The sequence below is a fragment of the Rhineura floridana genome, chromosome 4 (assembly GCF_030035675.1).
Source record: "Rhineura floridana isolate rRhiFlo1 chromosome 4, rRhiFlo1.hap2, whole genome shotgun sequence".
Lineage (NCBI taxonomy): Eukaryota > Metazoa > Chordata > Lepidosauria > Squamata > Rhineuridae > Rhineura > Rhineura floridana.
In genome coordinates, this window is record NC_084483.1 from 201,213,031 (window position 1) to 201,231,851 (window position 18,821).

The 18,821-nt window shown below is 42.0% G+C and overlaps 1 protein-coding gene across 3 annotated transcripts in view; it reads right to left on the reverse strand.

Moving 5' to 3' along the window:
• The window catches only part of USP34 (ubiquitin specific peptidase 34), a 192,519-nt gene that overhangs the window by 142,891 nt on the left and 30,807 nt on the right, over positions 1–18,821 (reverse strand). For 2 of the 3 annotated variants that reach the window (XM_061625788.1, XM_061625787.1), the window contains exons 4-8: positions 15,385–15,435; positions 13,412–13,561; positions 12,491–12,532; positions 10,379–10,446; positions 7,196–7,388 (exon numbers count right to left, since the gene is read on the reverse strand). In XM_061625788.1, the coding sequence (XP_061481772.1) occupies positions 7,196–7,388; positions 10,379–10,446; positions 12,491–12,532; positions 13,412–13,561; positions 15,385–15,435 (504 nt within the window). The remainder of the gene's footprint in view (positions 1–7,195; positions 7,389–10,378; positions 10,447–12,490; positions 12,533–13,411; positions 13,562–15,384; positions 15,436–18,821) is intronic. The other variant, XM_061625789.1, reaches the window with a different exon arrangement.

The following is an 18,821-nucleotide window of genomic DNA, read 5'->3' on the forward strand; positions in this document are numbered from 1 at the left end:
ATCTTGAAAATGTATATGCTTTTTTTACTGACACATTCAAGTAAACTAATGCTCAAGATTCTACAACAAAGGCTCTTGCCATATATGGAGCAAGAAATGCCAGACGTCCAAGCTGGATTTAGAAAGAGAAGAGACACCAGAAATCATATCTCAAACATACACTGGATAATGGAACGGACCAAGGAATTTCAGAAGAAAATCACCCTGTGCTTTATAGGGATTCACAGATAGCTCCATGTATTACTAGCTCACAAACAAACTCTGCACAGGTAAAGGAGAGTACTGAATAATCACTGAGGGTTGTAAGGATGCCTCAAAGCCAATCTACCTTCCTAGAAAGCGCTTGGGCCAACGAAAGCCAGTCTGCCTTCAGTTCAACTCTATTTTACAGGAGTATTCTTAGCACTGCAGCTGTGTCTGCTAGGAAAGCAATCAAGAGCCCTTGGACATACATAATAAACCATGTGCTCTTCCTGAGAAATTACAGTAGACCACGTGGCAAGTTCATTTGCATCACACGTTCAAAGGCCTTGTTTAGACTCTGTTCCTCCCCTCCCTACACTCTTGCTCTCAAGCAAGAGTTCACAAGCTGCAGTTCTTTCTAGGAAGGAAGGAGATTCCCTAGGCCTCTCCTTCACTATCCGCTATGTCAGTCTCCCCTGCGCTTTTCCCCACACCCCTAGATTTTTTACTTCACCAGCCCTGATCCAAAGATAAAATGAGCACAGCCAGGTTTTGTTATGTCATTAACAGTATCTTGGGATGTTTCAACAATTGCTTCCTTCACTTAAGGAACTTTCCTTTGGTATAAATTAGAGAACGTTGTCCCAAGGCGCAACTTAATTTCAATGAGACTTTAAATAATTTTGCAAGAAGCAGCATCACTAATGCCCACCCTAGTCACCACCATTAGAGATATCTATGACAAATCCATTGACTTCAAGCAAAAATTATTGTGTTGTACTTGTCCAAGGTTTACTAACTATATATCTGCAACTATACAACTACAAACCTACGATGCAATACTACTATGAATTGAGAGCATGTGTGGGGTTATCTTGTGTGCTGTATATTATACAGGTCACAACTGTTTTTGTACATACATACATTCCACAGTTACATGCTGGTATAGCACAGTGGGGAGCAGAGCCTCCAGCAGAGAGACCACCATTGCTATCTTATGGATAAAAAGATTTATTCTACTACCTCTGTATGTATGTGTTTATTTTTAATGTTGTTTTAGGCTACTTGACAAGCTGGCATAGCACAGTGGGGAGGAGAGCCTGGCTGGGAGTCCAGAGTCTGTGAGTTCAAAGCCCCGCTCATGTCTCCTGGGTGTCAAGGGCCAGCTAAAGATCACCCCACAGGGAGTGGCTCAGGGGTTACGTGGTATTTTCCTATCTACGTTTTTCTTTTGTCATTCTGGGGCAGCCCCCCTCCTCCATTCCATTTTATTAAATGATACCCACTCCTTTGTTGCTTCAGGGGTTATGTGCCCTGCCACCTGTGCAGCCGTGGGCAAGCTGCATCGTCCCAAGGACCCAGCTGCGCCTCAGCTGGCAGTTGCGGACAAGGAAGGGGCTGGCTTGGGCAGCTGTGGCAAGCTGAGCAGGCCCTAGCCAGCTGGGGAGGACTAGCCTCAGAGGGAGGCGATGGTAAACCTTCTCTGAATACCGCTTACCATGAAAACCCTATTCATAAGGTAGCCATAAGTCGGTATCAACTTTGAAGGCAGTCCATTTCCATTTCACATTTCACAGTTACAATGCATCAGGGGCTTTGTACTCTTCAGAACTCATGACGCTGTGTGACTGTAGTCAATATGTAAATATGCAAAAAGATCCAAACCCCTAACACAGAAAGTATATCTGAGCATAGAGAATGAGATTTGACAAGCCAGTCAGAAATCTATGACCTTTGACCAAGTAAGTAAATTCCATGGGTTGTATTCAACTAAGTCCTACTCAGAGTAGATCCACTGAAATGAACTTAAGTTAGTCATTTCTATGAACTTCAACAAGTCTGCTCTGAGTAGGACTAGCACTGAATAAAATGTGTTTTAAAAGCATTTTCATCATTATTTGTATTTTGGATGTTGTTTGGTTCTTTTATTGTTTGTTTGTTTTGTTTTCTTGATTTATTGTATTTATACATTGCTTGTTTTTTATCTTTTTGTACACCGCCCAGAGAGCCTTCGGGCTTAGGGCGGTATATAAATTAAATAAGATAAATAAATAAATACCACCCCATGTCAGAATTCCACTTAGGCTCCTGGTTATTTTGAAATACTGGAAAATTTTATCCAAAACAGTACCTTGCAAATAGAAGTACTATCATAACTTAAACTACTACTGCAAATTAAAACTTGTATATTATACTGATAACAGATCTTGTGTTTACGACCTAGTACTGGCAAACAAAACACTGTGACTAGTCCAGAATAAAATCGGTAATGTGACCACACCAAAAGATCGCTTGGGATGAAGGAAATCATTCCCCACCACCTCCAATGTGCAGCATCCACCTTCTAGCTGAGGGAAGGCAAAAGGGAAGGGAAAGAAGCAGGTTCAATTTCATCTGCTGCCCATCTATGAATTGGGACGTTTCTCTCCAGCAGGCCCAAAGTGCGTGTATATATTATGGGGAGGGGGAGACAGAAAAGAAAACCAGTCCTTTTCTGTGGACCCAACTGGAAAGAGGTATGTAATATCAAAGACTACCTTTGGAATTTAAACATTCTGCCCTCCAGTATATCTGGATCTCATGTTTAGGTCACGAGAAGCAACATATACTCAACTTTCCAGGCAAGTAGGCAATATAGAGGTTCTGGTTCAGGGATCCCACTAGGGAGGCAACACATTTCACATACCCATTAAAACTGTTGGATTATCTAGCTGTGGTGAGTAGATGGTGGTGGGTTGGTATTAACAGTCCTTCCATCGGCAAGCAAAGACTTTTTTATTTCAACAAGCCTTTGGAACTGAAAGCTGTTAAGGACAGGTCTTGAAGGGTGCTGCATTGCTGTTGCCTAATTGTATTATTTTAAACTGAGTTTGAATTATTTTAACTGTATGTATGAATGGTTTTAATACTGTAAATTGTTTAATTTGATTTTAATCTAGACTTTTGTATGTTTTTAATTATATGTGTGCTTTTATCTGGAAGCTGCCGTGAGTTCCAGTTTTGGAAAAAGGGCAGGGTAAAAAATAATGATAATAAATAAATAAACAAAACTTGTGGTGTAAGAAAAAGGAGCTCGATGTGGAACAGAGCTGGGTAATAAACCGCCGTCTGAATTATTTGCAAAACCATCTTTATGTTCTAAAATAACAAAGCTTTGAAGGTTGCATCTACCTCCTCCCTCATTATTTTTTTTGGTGATGTCTGGAAACAGATTGGTGTGACCAAAGATCCATCAGTTTTTTTTGTATTTTGAGGAGACTAACCAATCCATCATAATGGAAAACCAACATTCAAAATGTAATTATTTGCTTCATATACCACAACGTGACTACAATGAAAAAACATCTGGAAATTACAGAGTTGTTTTCTCTTTTAAAACAATCTTGGTTCTGGTATTAATTTGTCTGAAATGACCTTGTGGGATTTGCAATGTACTGAATGAGAGGAATCTAGAAACACAGCCAGCTGCTTACATACAGTGAATGTTGTATCTAACTGTAACAGCTTTCCACCTGTAGCCTATAAGCTTCAGAAATACGAACATTACTGAAGGATGATGCCAACCTTCAAATATTCCCTATTTAATTTCAGAACCACATTCTTTGAACGTTTTGTTGTTGATCTGGTTTTCAAATGGAAGAATTCATCACACAACACTGGCATTCTGTGAACTAAAATTATTACACTGAGAATTCCTGTGGTTTTTAGAAAGCGCTACTATATAAAACATGCACACATGGCTGACCTTTGCTAAGGGCAACATGGGTTATACTGCTGCTGGTATTCACTTCTATAGATAGTCTGGGGAAATGTGTCAAATTCTTACATGCCAAAATAGTATTTTGAGACACAGGAACATAGGAATCTGTCTTACGTGGAGTCAAACCATTGGTCCATCTAACTCAGTATTGTCTACACTGACTGGCAGTGGCTGTCCAGGGTTTCAGGCAGGAGGCTCTCCCAACCCTACCTGGAGATGCCAGGGCTTTATTTATTTATTTTATTTTATTTTTAAACCGCCCATAGCTAGTAGCTCTCTGGGCGGTGAACAAAACAAGATTAAAATACAATATTACAATAAAATTACAATAAAATCAGCAACAAGTTAAACGAAAAACATTAAATGAAACACATTGAACATTAAAATGCCTGGGAGTATAGCCAGGTCTTAACCTGGCGCCTAAAAGAAAGTACCGAAGGCGCCAGGCGTATCTCCTCAGATAGGCTGTTCCACAGTTCGGGGGCCACCACAGAAAAGGCCCTAGATCTAATAACAATCCTCCGGGCATCCTGATGAGTTGGTACCCGGAGGAGGGCCTTGGATACTGAACGAAGTGAACGGGTAGGTTCATAGCGGGAGAAGCGTTCCACAAGGTATTGTGGTCCCACACCGTGTAAGGCAGATGCTCTACCACTGAGCTACGGCCCTTCCCTGGAAATAAGGAAGAGCATCCAGGCAAGGCAGGGGCAGAATGCTCTGTTTTGCCACTTTATTTATTACATTTATACCCCGCCTTTCTTTCCATGATAGAAACCCAAGGCAGCTTAGATAGGGTTCCCAGGCGGTCTCCCATCCAGGCACCAACCAGACCTGACCCTGCTTAGCTTCAGCAGGGTGCTGGCCCCATGTGCCTTCAGACCATAGCCTGGGACCTCAATCAATCAGCTCACTTCAATCAGCTTCTGTACTGACTGAACAATAACAGTGCTCCTGATTTGCCAGTCAGATCACCTATGATTTTTGGCCATGGAGAAGCGAAGCCAGATCCTCTGTGGCCAGAAATGAAGCCAATCAAGCTGGCAAAGCACAGTGCCCTTCCAGCCCAATCAGCTCCTGGGTAAGTGCCACCCAAGCTAGGTCCAGCTGCATCTTCCACGAGGGCCAATGAAGGTGGCAAGTGCAGCTGAAACTGGACCAGGGCAAAAAGAAAGAAAAAAAAGAAGCCCTTTCCCACAATGACACCTTAGCAACAAGGCTGCCGTAAACACAATAAAGTCAGTGCTGACCAGCCTTTTAAGCAAGTGTACCCACTAGTCAACTCACAGTATTGGACATTTTTACTCTACGGCACACTATGGTATGTGTGCCTTGTGTGATTTTGCTTCTAGTCTACTGAACTAGCAATGCAGGGCTGAGGGTACTACTGCAGTTCTTCCAAAGTAGCCTGGCATACTCCGGTCATCCATAAGTTTTGTCAAAGAATGGAAAACAAGACTGCTCCTCTATAACCGCGGGTTCTCCAATGTGGGGTCCCGCAGGGTTTGGTTTTGTCTCCCATGCTCTTTAACATCTATATGAAGCCGTTGGGTGCGGTCATCAGGAGTTTTGGAGTGCGTTGTCATCAGTACGCTGATGACACACAGCTCTACTTCTCCTTTTCATCTTCTTCAGGTGAGGCGGTCGATGTGCTGAACCGTTGCCTGGCCGCGACAATGGACTGGATGAGAACTAACAAGCTGAGACTCAATCCTGATAAGACTGAGATGCTGTTGGTGGATGGTTTCTCCGATCAGACGGTGGATATATACCCTGTCCTGGACGGGGTTACACTCCCCCTAAAGGAACAGGTTCGTAGTCTGGGAGTCGTTTTAGACTCTTCCCTCTCACTTGAGGCTCATGTAGCCTCGGTGGCACGGAATGCATTCTACCAACTTCGGTTGGTAGCCCAGCTACGTCCCTACCTGAGTAAGGAGGACCTTACATCAGTAGTACATGCTCTGGTAACCTCGCGTTTGGACTACTGCAACGCGCTTTACGTAGGGCTACCTTTGAAGACGGTTCGGAAGCTACAGCTAGTGCAAAATGCAGCGGCCAGACTGCTAACAAGAACTAAGCGGTCTGAGCATATAACACCTGTGCTGGCTCGCCTGCACTGACTTCCAATACGCTTCCGGGCCAGATTCAAAGTGTTGGTGTTAACCTATAAAGCCTTATACGGTGCGGGACCACGATATCTGTCGGAACGCCTCTCCCGATACGAACCGGCTCGTACACTACGGTCTACTACGAAGGCCCTCCTCTGGGTCCCGACGCATAGGGAGGCCCGGAGGGTGGTGACGAGATCTAGGGCCTTCTCAGTGGTGGCCCCCGAACTGTGGAACAGTCTCCCCGAGGAGGTACGCTTGGCGCCAACACTATCATCTTTTCGGCGCCAAGTTAAAACCTTTCTCTTCTCTGAGGCATTTTAATCTTAGTTAAATGTTTGTAACTTGGTTTTAGATTGTGTAGTTTTTATATGCTTGTTGTATCAGATTCTGTAATTTTATTGTATTTTATGTTAACCGCCCAGAGAGCTATTGCTAGTTGGGCAGTATATAAGTTTAATAAATAAATAAATAAAATAACACAGTTAAAAATAAACAGGGCTGTTTTCAAATACACGAAGTCAAGCGGCACATCTGAAATTCTGCCGTGTTTGCAAAATGTAACCATATCAAGATTCTTTGCATTTTATTGCCTAGCTTCATGAATTATAAACCTGAGGCACAATCTCCCAGGAACACCTCCTGTGTAAGCACCATTGAAATGAATTTGAACTGCTCAAGTAAATACCCTCATTCACTTTACTTGGGTGCGGATGTTCACGGTACTCTACCTCAGCAAAAAGAACAACCCTCCCGCTTCCTCCCAACTGCCAATTTCACTGTCTTGAATTGCTTACAAGGACTTTGAATGCTACACAGTTAGGCTTGGTTTACACATGTTGAAAATGAGGTGGAAAGAAAGCTTAAAGGTGGCAGAGCAATCTGTACCATTTCAGAGTATGGGTAAGGGGTACCAGTTTTAAATGTTTCCCTATGTAAAAAATGTCCTAGACCAACTCATTTCTCATTGCGCTAGCTTTCTATTTGCAGAAAACTCATATATGGGAGAAAATATTCTCCTTCCTCAGAACTCTACCACCTCATTCCCATCCCAAGCCTTAATTTGACTTTTATGGCCACAGTTTAAAAACATTTAAGAACAAATAATAATTTTGCATGCATCTTTAAGTTATTTTTAAAGTCTTACTGTTATTTGACTGAGCCCGGCCAATCTCATGGTTAAAGTTGGTGACATAAAGTACTTAAATGCAAGATCCAGACTCTCTTTATCAAAACACAAGGCAGTATCCAATGGCTCTTTAACTGTGCTCCACATTAAATCTGCCATGTTACGAGCTGCACTCTGTCTTAACTCCTGGTCCGACAGTTTACATAAATACCTAAACAAAAGGGTAGGGGTGGGGGAAATACAAGAAAGCTCAAATTAATATCAGCAAATCTGTTTAATTTTGTCAGATCATCATTTTTAATAGTCACGCACCCTTCTAGAAGCCTTCAGAGGCTGACCTCCCATCACGGAAGAAAGCCATGATTGTTTAATTACCCTTGGGAAGGTCAAGAAATAAAGTGTTTGGTATAATTGTATTAACACCCAGTTTCCAGCGTACATCTATTAAACAGGCATATGGAAGTCAAAACACCCCTTTTTAAAAGCAGTCCACCTAAAAATAGGCTAGCAACTCTTCTGGCTTAAAGGAAAGCGTGAATACCATACCCTAAACCACTATGCTACTGATAGCCAATGTGGTACCCGCCAGATATTGTTGGCCTACAACTTCCAGAATCCCTGCCTACTGGGTGTGCTAGGACCTGGAGCCCAATATCATCTGGAGGGCAAACTGACTACCTCTGTTTATGCACAGCGACATCAGGAACAGGCCCTGGGTGCATATGCTCCCTCCCCTGCACCTTCCGCACCTCTATCACTGCATGTAGAAGTCAACTGCACCAGGGGATCCCATGTTCAAAATCAACAATTACTTGGGAGGAAGGGCAGGATGTAAATTTAACAAACAACATGGATCTTTTGGTGAGGTTGCCAGGTGCTTGAGTCAGAGAAAACAAACAAGACCAACCTACTCCCAATCTCACTGTAGGTACAGGAGTTTTGGGGTTGGAAAGGTGGGTAAGTAGTAGTGTTTGGTCAAGTCAAAAGTAAGACCAGGTCTGAACACAGACTTTGATTGCTGTTAATCTAGTTAGCACATTTCTACGCCATCCATCACCAAGACAACTCAGGACATCATACATGCGACTATTCCATTTTGTTCTCACAACGGCCCTGTAAAGCATCCCAAGGTCATCCGGTCAGCTTCCTGGCTAAGTAAGATTTTGAATCCAGTCCAACAACACATCATCTATTCCACATTAGTTCTAAATACCAGGTTCAGATAAAGTCTACATTCCATGTTCTATACAAGCCCTTCCTATTTCCCGGCTATGGACAAAGTGCTATAAACCCATCAAGAGAGCAGATAAGAGATTATTTCCAGGAGCACTACAGCTCCCAGGCAGTGTAGCAATTCACGGAGGATTTGCATTTTTACTTTCTACTGATACTGTCATTCCTCCACAGTTTGGCTTTGCAGCAGGTTATACACTAATACCTCAGTTAACAAATCCTCCAGAAAAGAAGCTTCTTTTAATGAAGCCTTTTTTGGGTGTGGGGGGGTGCACACTCCTAATTAATAATTAATTAATAAATAATAATAATAATTAATAATTTAATTTATATGCCGCCTATCTGGCCGATGGCCACTCTAGGCGACGTACAATTTAGTTGCAATAAATGCATCATAATAAAATACACATAAAATACAATATAACAATAAAACTATGAATAAAGAACAATAACAGTTCAGAGAATAGGCGATTAGTCCTAAAAAATTAACCCTCCCCGGAAGTCCCAAAGGCCTGTCTGAAGAGCCAGGTCTTCAAGGCGTTGCGGAATACATTCAGGGAAGGGGCATGCCGAAGATCATACGGGAGGGAGTTCCAGAGAGTGGGGGCCGCCACTGAAAATGCCCTCTCCCTAGTCCCCACCAACCTAGCTGTTTTAGTTGGTGGGACTGAGAGAAGGCCCTGAGTGGCTGATCTTGTCGGGCGGCATAATTGGTGGCGCTGGAGGCGCTCCATCAGGTAAACTGGGCCGAAACCGTGTAGGTTCTGACATATAATGTGGCTCCTTGTCTACTGGATTGCGGCGGCTGCAGGCAGCTCCCTCATGTGTGGCTGGAATGTCGTTCCTTGCCAGGTGGAGCAGGTGCCTCCGCAGTAAACAGTGCTTTGGATGCTCTAGACGCACTGTTTACTGCAGACGCATCTGCTCAAGTGAGGGAGAGGGGAAGAGAGAAAGAAAGAGAACCAAGCACAGGGTGGTGGCGGCTGCCCATTGTCTGCCTGCTTGAGTACATGGAGAGGAGAACTGTGCTCAAAGCTTTAGATTGCTGTAGCAAGATGCTACACAATAACAGAAAAAAGGCAATGCAGTCATCCCTGGATGCATTTTGGAAGAAGCCTTCAAGTGGTCTGTATGCAAGGCTTACCTGACCTGGCTGTTTCACTTCAGACATGTGTACTGTTAGTTTTGAATAAAAGGCTTGCTGAAATATGTTGAACTGCTCTTTTTTGTGGTGTAAGAACCTATTCCTATTCTTTCCATGTTAATCCTTCCTCTGGTACCAAAGTTAAAGAAATAATGTCCAGGAATGCATGTACTTCGTTAACTGAGATAGTACTGTATTTCCTCTGAATTCTCTGTCTCTTTTGTAACCAGGAGATTACTTCCCAATATTTCTGGGGTGGAGACATGAACAGCCATTTTATCTGAACATGTCTCCATAAGCATTGCTCCCCAGCACCACTTAGCAATACTTGCCCAGGTTATATATATTGGCCCTGACTGCTGAAAAATATGAATAAGCAGAATTATTTTTGTCTTACATAGTTAGGATATAGCATTCAGCAGTTACTCATGTTCTTGTAATAGGAAATAACTTGATTAATTCATTGCATTGTCTCCTTTTCCCAAAGTACCTGAAAAAATTCTTTTACTTGTTAGTACAAACAGGCTGGAATTTTTAAAAAATATAGCACCATCAGTGCACATGGCATGAATAGTTTGAGAATCTCAACGCACACACACGTTAAACATTACAGTGTATATAAATCTATTACTAGAAATGAAGCACCAAGCCACTTCTTAATATTAATGCCATTAATCCTACTCCTGTTGTTAATAAAGTCACTGCAAACAATACTGTTTGATTATTAGCATTTGTCACGTTAGAGATACCATTTCAATGATTTGAAATTATCAGTGCATTTTGACAAAGAAAATCCCAGAATGCGAAGTATCTGCAAAACGTACCTGATTACATAGGTCCTAAATGGTATAATGTGTTGCATAACAGCAGGGATGTGCAGCCATATTCTGATCTACAGAGCAAATGCAAAAATTAAGCAGTATAAACTGAAGTTCCACACCGTTAGTTTTAAGATTCATACAACCTTGCCTACTGAAAACGAGAGAATTTATTTTCCCTTCACAGAGCTTTTATACATTTCATACTTGGGTTCACGTGGAAGATGGCAATGGAATGGCGCTTTGCCAGGGTCCTCTAAGCTAAAAGGGCAGAAGGCAAGTTCTGTGAGGAGGAACAACCTGCTAAGTCAGAGGGATCAAATGTGCCTCCTAAAAAACAAATTTCCAGTACCTTTTCCTATTAGTACTAACACATGCAGAGGGAAAGGAAGGGCGTTGATGTCTGGAATCTGAGACATAGTGGCTTGCCTGGTCACCCAGCCAACTCATGATAGAAGCAAGATTTGAACCAGGGATTTCCTTGATCACAGTGTCTTGCCTGCTACAGTGCACTAACTCCATTAACACTACACAGGGGTGGCTGAACGATTTTAGCCAAGAATCACATTAGGTGTTGGCCATCCCTCTGAGGGCCAAATCCTAGCAGTGGGCATGGCCGAAACAGAAGTGGGTGTTGTCACTTGCTCTAATTTTGAACACACATAGCGCTTCACCCAGCTACCCGCGTGCGCGCGCATGCACGGACGCACACACACACACAAATACCACACAGATATCTATCGCCTCCTCTCCACTAGAGCACTTTGTAGTGTGTGTGGGAGGGGGTTTCCTCTTCATTGACCCTTCTTCACTCTACTGCATCCCCACTGTGGTGCTGGCAGGGCAGAAAGGTTGAAACCTCTCAACCCAGTCCAGCACCATTATGAGGGTGACAGCAACTGATGCTGTGCACTTTTCTTCCCTTTTCAGAGTGCCAAACTGGGTTGGTGGACCACTGGGGAAGGCTTGGCAAGCTGAGTCAGGCTTCTAGACCACTCGTTTATCACCCTTGAACTAAAGCCTGACACTAGCTTGGCTCTTATGCCTGAGGAAGGATGAAACAGTCTTCTTGCCATGAGCCCTGTGGAGAACTCCTGGCAGCACTCACCTGAAGACGAGGCGGACTGGGATCGAGGGGAGGGGCCTAGTGGTCTGGAAGTTGTAGAAGAGAATGTCAGGGCCAGGCTCTGTGATATGCTTGCTGACAGCACCCCACAGAGGTGTTGGCTGATGTGGAAGATCATCCCCCCGATAACGCCACCTCCAGCACTCAATCCACCAAGCCAGCCTCCTGCGGCTGCCCACCCTCAGCCCAGGAGGGAATGCCAGAGGCTTGGCCAGGGGAGGACCTGGTGGAGTCATCCCTGCCTCTGTTGCCATGCGTGCACTGGTGCAAACAGATTGAGCCCATTAGTGAGCCTACCTGTAAGAATGCCTGTTTGCTTGCCCAGTCCCAAGCTGAAAGAGACGTACCACACAAGTAGTCATGCCCACCCCATCTTTTATTAAGGGCAAGCAACGTCTTTGCTTGAGTAGCTATGACGAGTAATGCCCTGTACTGACCTTAACCCTGTGTGATCTGTAACCTGTGGATAAATGTCATTGGCAATAACCAAGTTAAGAGTTCTGAGTCTGAATCTGTCAGGGGAAGCCTGGACACTTCTTCCTCTTTGGGCCAAGGAATCCCATTTATCTGACAGTGCCTACTATCCTTGGGGGATGGCAAATGTACCTGCAGGGCCATCCATGCAGGAAAATTTAAGGTGAGATTTTCAACCACATTTGTTGGCTTTATCTTCAGATGAGGTTGAAAAAGTTACTCCTTCATTACAATATATTTACATTTGGGCCTCCACCCCAAAAATATAATAAAATTTCTCTCAAGAACACCTTTCATACACTTGCGCTCTGGCTGTCAAAAAAAAATAAAACATAGAGCCATTCTCAAAACAAAACAAATCAGCACAATGGAACGATCTTAGTTATACAAGGAACAACCCTGCATTAAAACGTATACTAGTGGAACCACCTGTAAACAACATTCATACCAATAACTCAATTACAATTTTTAATGAGCATCCTTCAGATAAAAGAGTTATGGCATTCTATAGTACTCACCTGAGGAACAGTACAGAAAACTGGCAGCCCAAGAGATTGACACTATGATGAAAAGTAATTGGGTTTTCTTTATATTTCATGGTTAGCTTAAATATATTTAATTGGTAGTTGTTTTGAGTAACGTTAAACAAAACAAAACTCCTTACATTTACACCAAAACTATTCCACTTTTACCCAGTGGTTTTCCACTGGAAGTATCTAAACCTCATTTATATTTACAACCCCCCCTGCCTGTGTTGCATCAGAACATGCCTTAAATTACGGAGCTTGGAGGAAAAGAAGTATGTTATTGTGCTGCTGTTTATTGCAAATTACTTTGGGAGTACAGGAATTTGAAGAATTTGGCTTCATTTGTAAAGGGCAACAAAATTACCTGATCTTAACTTAGGACAGATATTTTCGGTTTAGTTTTTAAAGAACTACTGTTACCAGCCTGCAATTTTACAGCCTATTTTGGAGGGAAATTGCCGTTCCGGTAATTTTTTTTAAAGCCCCTGGTTGTTTTGGAGGTATTTGAGAGAAAATGAGTTCCTTTGCCAAATCAACAAACTGCACCTAAGGAAAACATATATATCCTGAAAGCAAGAATTCAAAAATATATTTTGAAATTGATGGAATTTGGCACAAATATTGTGAACAGCCAAGCTATTTTTCTCACCATCTGGATTTTTAGTCAGTGGTTACAATACAGAGGTATGCTAGCAGATTTATTCCAAATTTATAAAATGCAGAAACTTAAAACTGAAATTAGTATTATTAAAACAGAGATTAGAAATTTACCCAATGCTAGCCGTTGCGACTGTGGCTACTGGGAGTGGGACTCAAGTTAGTACAGTAAGCCTCTTGCTGTAAGAGGTGGTAATAGGCTACATTTATTGCATCCATGTTAAATAAATGAGAGAAACTAGGACATATACTTACATTAGAGACCACAGTGATAAATGCATGTGCTATGAGAAATGGCAACGTTTCAGGGGTTCCATATTCAAAACAGTCCTTCATGAGGGAAAGGCCACTTTTTCCACAAAATAAGCAAACATACCGAAGCAAGTGCAATGGTACTTCTACATCCTATGGAAATAAGAACACATTAAAAATATATTAAAAATATCCTCACAGACCTTTTCCCTCATCCAAAATGGTTTCATCTTGATGATTTATCTTACAAACTATTCTGAAAGGCTCTCTGTGGGCTTTACACCAGCATTTCAGGTTCTGCACTGACTTTTGAATTTCAAGCACGATTCAAAGACTTAGCTTTAACCTATTCAGGTCTTGCAGGTTTGCACTCAATTTACTTATAGGTGCAACAAGCATGAAGATTTCTGAAAGACTAAGTTTCACTTTCAATGCATACCTGCAAACCCATACCCCCTGGGTCATCAGACTTGTGGTATTGCTCTCCAGCACAAGCTGAGTAGTTAATATGAATAAATACATTTTTATTATTATTTGTTGTTACAATTTTGTTCTGCCTTTCAATCACATACCATAAGCCTATGTAATCTGTGACCAATCAAGTCGAACATAGTCCCCGCCGTCCGCCATGCACAAAAGCCCACTGCACATGCGAGTACTGCAGTGCATTGTGCTCATCCATCCTCAGCCCACAGACATCCACACAAGATGCCACATTTAACATCTTGCGCGCAGAACATCTGGTAGGCCACAAGGCATGGCTAATGAGGGGCTTTGGGGTTGCTAGTTACAAAGTGTGCAAGACTGTGATTCTGCACCACATTGTGCCTGCTTGCTCAGAGGGACGGGAGAGGATATACTCACTGTGGTTTAATGCCACAGTGCTGGACTCGGAAGTATGCAGAACCACCATGCACACTGCTCTAAGGACACCTCTAAGTTCTGCTGCAGTAGTCAGAATTGAAGGAGACAAACCAAACATTTTAATTTTTCTTCATCCATATATTGAAATACGCTCCTCCTGGAAACTGGGATGATGCCAACAATTACATCATTTAGACGTCTCCTTATGACTTTTTTTTTTAACCAGGCTTTTTTTCAGGGTAGCATCACCATATATTGTTTCTGCTGGTTTTTACAGATGCATTTAATGTATTCTGATTGCTTTAACTTTGTATTTTTTTTGTACACCACCACAATACTTCCAAGAAGTCAGAGGTTCACAAATTTGTTCAGTAAATAATGATAATTTACGTACCAAGTTGAAAGAGTGAGGGCAAGAACAGGAGCGTTTGCAATATGATGAAACTCTATGACTATTAAACTCCGTTCTTCAGGGGACTCACCAAAGCCCTAACATCTTTCAGAACTACTGTAAGTTTTCTACATAGGCTGGTCTTGGTGGCCAGAATTAAGGTGATAAGGAAATTTAAGTAGAGACCAAGGAAAAAAGATAAAAAATAATCTACTTTAGTTGGATAGTATCATTATAGCTCAGAATTACAACAGATATTTTGCATGCAGAAGGCTCCAGGTTTAATCCTTGAAATTTCAAATTAAAAGCATTAGGTGATCCAAAGGCCTCCATATGAGCCCCTGGAGAGCTGCTGGCAGTCAGAGTAGCCAATACTGGGCTGGATAAACTAATGGGAGAGGCATAGCACAATGATCACATGTTTTGCATGCAAGAAGGTCCCAGGGTCAATTCCTGTAAACTCCAGATAGGGCTAGGAAATACCTTCCTTTGAAATCCTGAAGAGTACTATTGCCACTCAGTGTAGACAATATTGATTCAGCTTAAGGCAGCTTCAGAATTTTATTTATTTTAATAGGTTATATTACATTCTTTTAATTTCAGTATATTCTGGACCATCCCAAACCACAAGGACAAGGTAGGCATCAGTAATTAAGAGTTATTGAGCTGTAATTTATTAAAAGCTATATGCATCTAAAATACAGAAATTGAGTAAACTTACATTCATATCACAGAATGCCCCCAATATATTGCTTTCTTGTGCAGAAATATCCTGTTAAAAACAACAAATTTTATGAATCCAATATGAAAGAAAAAGACCACCACCAACCATATGTAACATAGCCATGAAATTCAAGAATATTTTCATAAGGCTACAATGTGTGTTTGCTTTAAAGCAACTGAATTTTGCAGTCTAGCATACAAAAGACATTAATCTAGGGAGCAATCCAACTCGTCAGAGGCTAATGGAAGCGGAGCTGGTGGCAGGGGCCATCACATCCAACATCTGTTCAGGAGCCATTGGGAGGGGAGGATGCTGGCTGCTCCAGAAGCGCTCAGCAAAAAGAAAAGAAAGGAATGTTTCCTTCCGTCTCCCCATTTCACAGCGTTATTGGCTGTCAGGGCAGAGGGCCGCAGGACTGAGCTGAATGGGCTCAGGATGTGGCGTAAGTCCCCCACCCCTCCGTTTTGCCCCAACACATCCCCAGAATGCCCTTTGTTCAGGCCTTCTGCCAGCTCCACTGGTGCCAATCTTGGCTGACCCAGCTACACCCTGGCCGTGCCTGGGTGTGTGTGTGTGTGACACAGTTCCCTGGCTATGCAGTGGCTGAGCCTGGGGGGGGGGAGAACTACTGTTGGCAGAGCCTGGTGGCACTGACACCCTTCCACCTCCTCTGCAGCTATGCTGCATGCCGGTGTAACCACTAGGAGGATTGCGCCTCAAGAAAAGCAATGGAATATTTGGATTTGCCTGGTACAAGGACATTATCTCAATCCAATGAGACGCAGAACACAAGATTCAGCATCAAGATCCACTTATCAGTGTGAGAGAATAAATTCATCTCTTTGTATTCTGGAGCTAGGATCCAAGCCCACCCCAGACATAGCACATGTGTGCTATATAAATTATGAGGCATTCCATAGGTGTTACTGGGCTACTGTGGACTAACCAAGTGTAGCAGTAATGATGAAAAGAGGAAGGGTTAGGTTGCCTTGCCAGCTGGTTTCTACCCTGCTTTTCTGACACAGTATTGTGTTCAGGCTGCAGCAGCACAAATTGATGGGATTTAAGCCAATCTGTAAGATCGGACTGTAAATATCATTGAACAAGGTTGCAAAATAGAAACCTAGTTACCTCCCTGCATAAAGAAGGATTACCAAAAGGCGTTTCGTTTGGACAAAATAGCAAGAAATAAGAAACTGGGAAGTCTAAAGATGAACCAAGTAATGGTTTCAGCCTCAGAACACAAGACTGCTCACCTCACTAGCAAATAGTCTTATGCAAACCTGATCTGAATTTAGCATTAAGTACTGACTTATTGGTAATTATCTGGCAGCCACTATAGTTCCCACCTTCGAGTCATAGGACTCGGGTAATCCCAGGGATTCCAGCCTCCAAAGGCTCCAAAAGTTTCTGCGCTCCCTCAATCTGAGAAAGTCATAGCTGAGAAGCCTAGATTCTCCCTTTGTACTTCCAAACTGTTTGGATGCTTGCCTCTTCAGTTCCAGATCCTTGCTGCCTCACAAGTGTGACAGAGCTGAAGACAAGGATCCATGTGTCCGAATCCCTATTAGCATCTGCCAAGAAGCACTAACATGAGAGAAATGTAATAGAATGGCTGAAGCTTGCATGCATTAAAAATTTAGTGTGGGTCATCGATCTGCAATATCTTCATGACAGTGAATTATTTGACCCACAAAAATGGACCCAAGGCATCTGTATTTTATCTTTTTGTACACCGCCCAGAGAGCCTTCGGGCTTAGGGCGGTATATAAATTAAATTAAATAAATAAATAAATAAAATGAACTTTAGCAAAGCTTCAGGATGCTTTCAATTTAACTAGACTGAAGAACAAATATCTCAGCTTCTTGTGTAGCAAAATTATTTTATTTATTTATTTATTTATTTATTGTACTTATATACCGCCCCATAGCCGAAGCTCTTTGGGCGGTTTACAGTAGCAAAAAAAAGTATGACAGAAAAGCCAAGAATTGAGTTTAAAAGAGTACATCTAATTATGATTTGTCCAAATTCAGCACGAATAGACCCAATATAGTACAGTCAATATCATCTAAATTAGAACCTCAACACCTGCGTTCAAATCCCTGCTAAGTTATGCAGCTGGCTTAGTGGCCTTGGGTCAGTCACCATCTCTCAAGGGACTGTTGTAAAGATAAAAAAATGAAAAACCCCATGTAAGCTACTGAGCTCCACCAAGGTGGGGCGCAAATGCGACAGTGACATACAAATGTGGCCCTCCTCCCAATCATGGAGAAAGCTTTGCTAGAGATTCTAACTAATCTCTGGTGATGGAGCATGTGCATATCAAATGACAAACCAAGCTATGCCTCATATATTGTTCAGTTGCTTCAAACAATATTAGGAGAACCATAATCAAATTGACCCAAATGCTGCCATGCAATTTTCACCTCTCCCACAGCAATGCTTGAGGCTACTTTATTTATATTTAACAAAATTTAATACTGCTTGATTGTAATATAATTTCTAAGCAGTTTACAAGACATATTAAAATCATCAGTCTGAGCAAGTCACTGCTGAGAAGCCTAGATTCTCCCTTAAAAACCTGTAATTAAAAACAATTAAAATATAATTAAAATTAACAGTAGACTAAAAAAAGATTAAACACACTGACATGCTGCCACTCTGAACAGGTCCCCAGCTATTAAGGGCTTTATATACCAACAGACACTTTGGGGCCCAGTAAGTTCAAAGTACAACACCGGATATAATCCTTCATGTGTATGTGTATACACAGACACACATAAACACACACATACACATAAATGTATATATATATATATTTGGGGATGGGAAGAAGAAAAAAAGATGACGTATCTTGCTTTGGACAAGCCACTTTTGATATAATATGAACTCAAGGTTGTCATTATGATACGTCATCTTTTTTCTTTCTTCTCCCCGTCCCCAAATATATATATACATATATATACAGTCTAGCATCTCATTTAGGTCCAAATCAGCCCTAATTCAACTGTTGCCTGGCAAGAGCAAGACTTAAAGACCAAAGAAAAGGGAATTTAAGTACAGAGAGAAAGGGAGCGGGGGATATTCGCAGCAGAAAAAAAGTGAACAAACATCCCAGCAATATGCAACTCTCAACTGTGGTGTCCATCTGGAGAGGGCAACTGCAAAGGAAAAGAATAGAATATCTCTTTGTTGCAACCCATGCTTCTTCACTGCATATTTTGAGATGTGTGTTGTTGTTTTTTAACTACACTTCAACAATGAAAGCTGAGAACTGGTCTATATTTCACTTTCACTGCAAGAGTAATAATCCCTGTGGCAAATTTCTTAGATTAAGGCTGTATCATGAAGTAGAACTCACAGTGCAAGTATAGGCTAACATCCATGTGATTACTGGACAGAGAAACATACTGCACAGTGGTGCCAGAGGGAG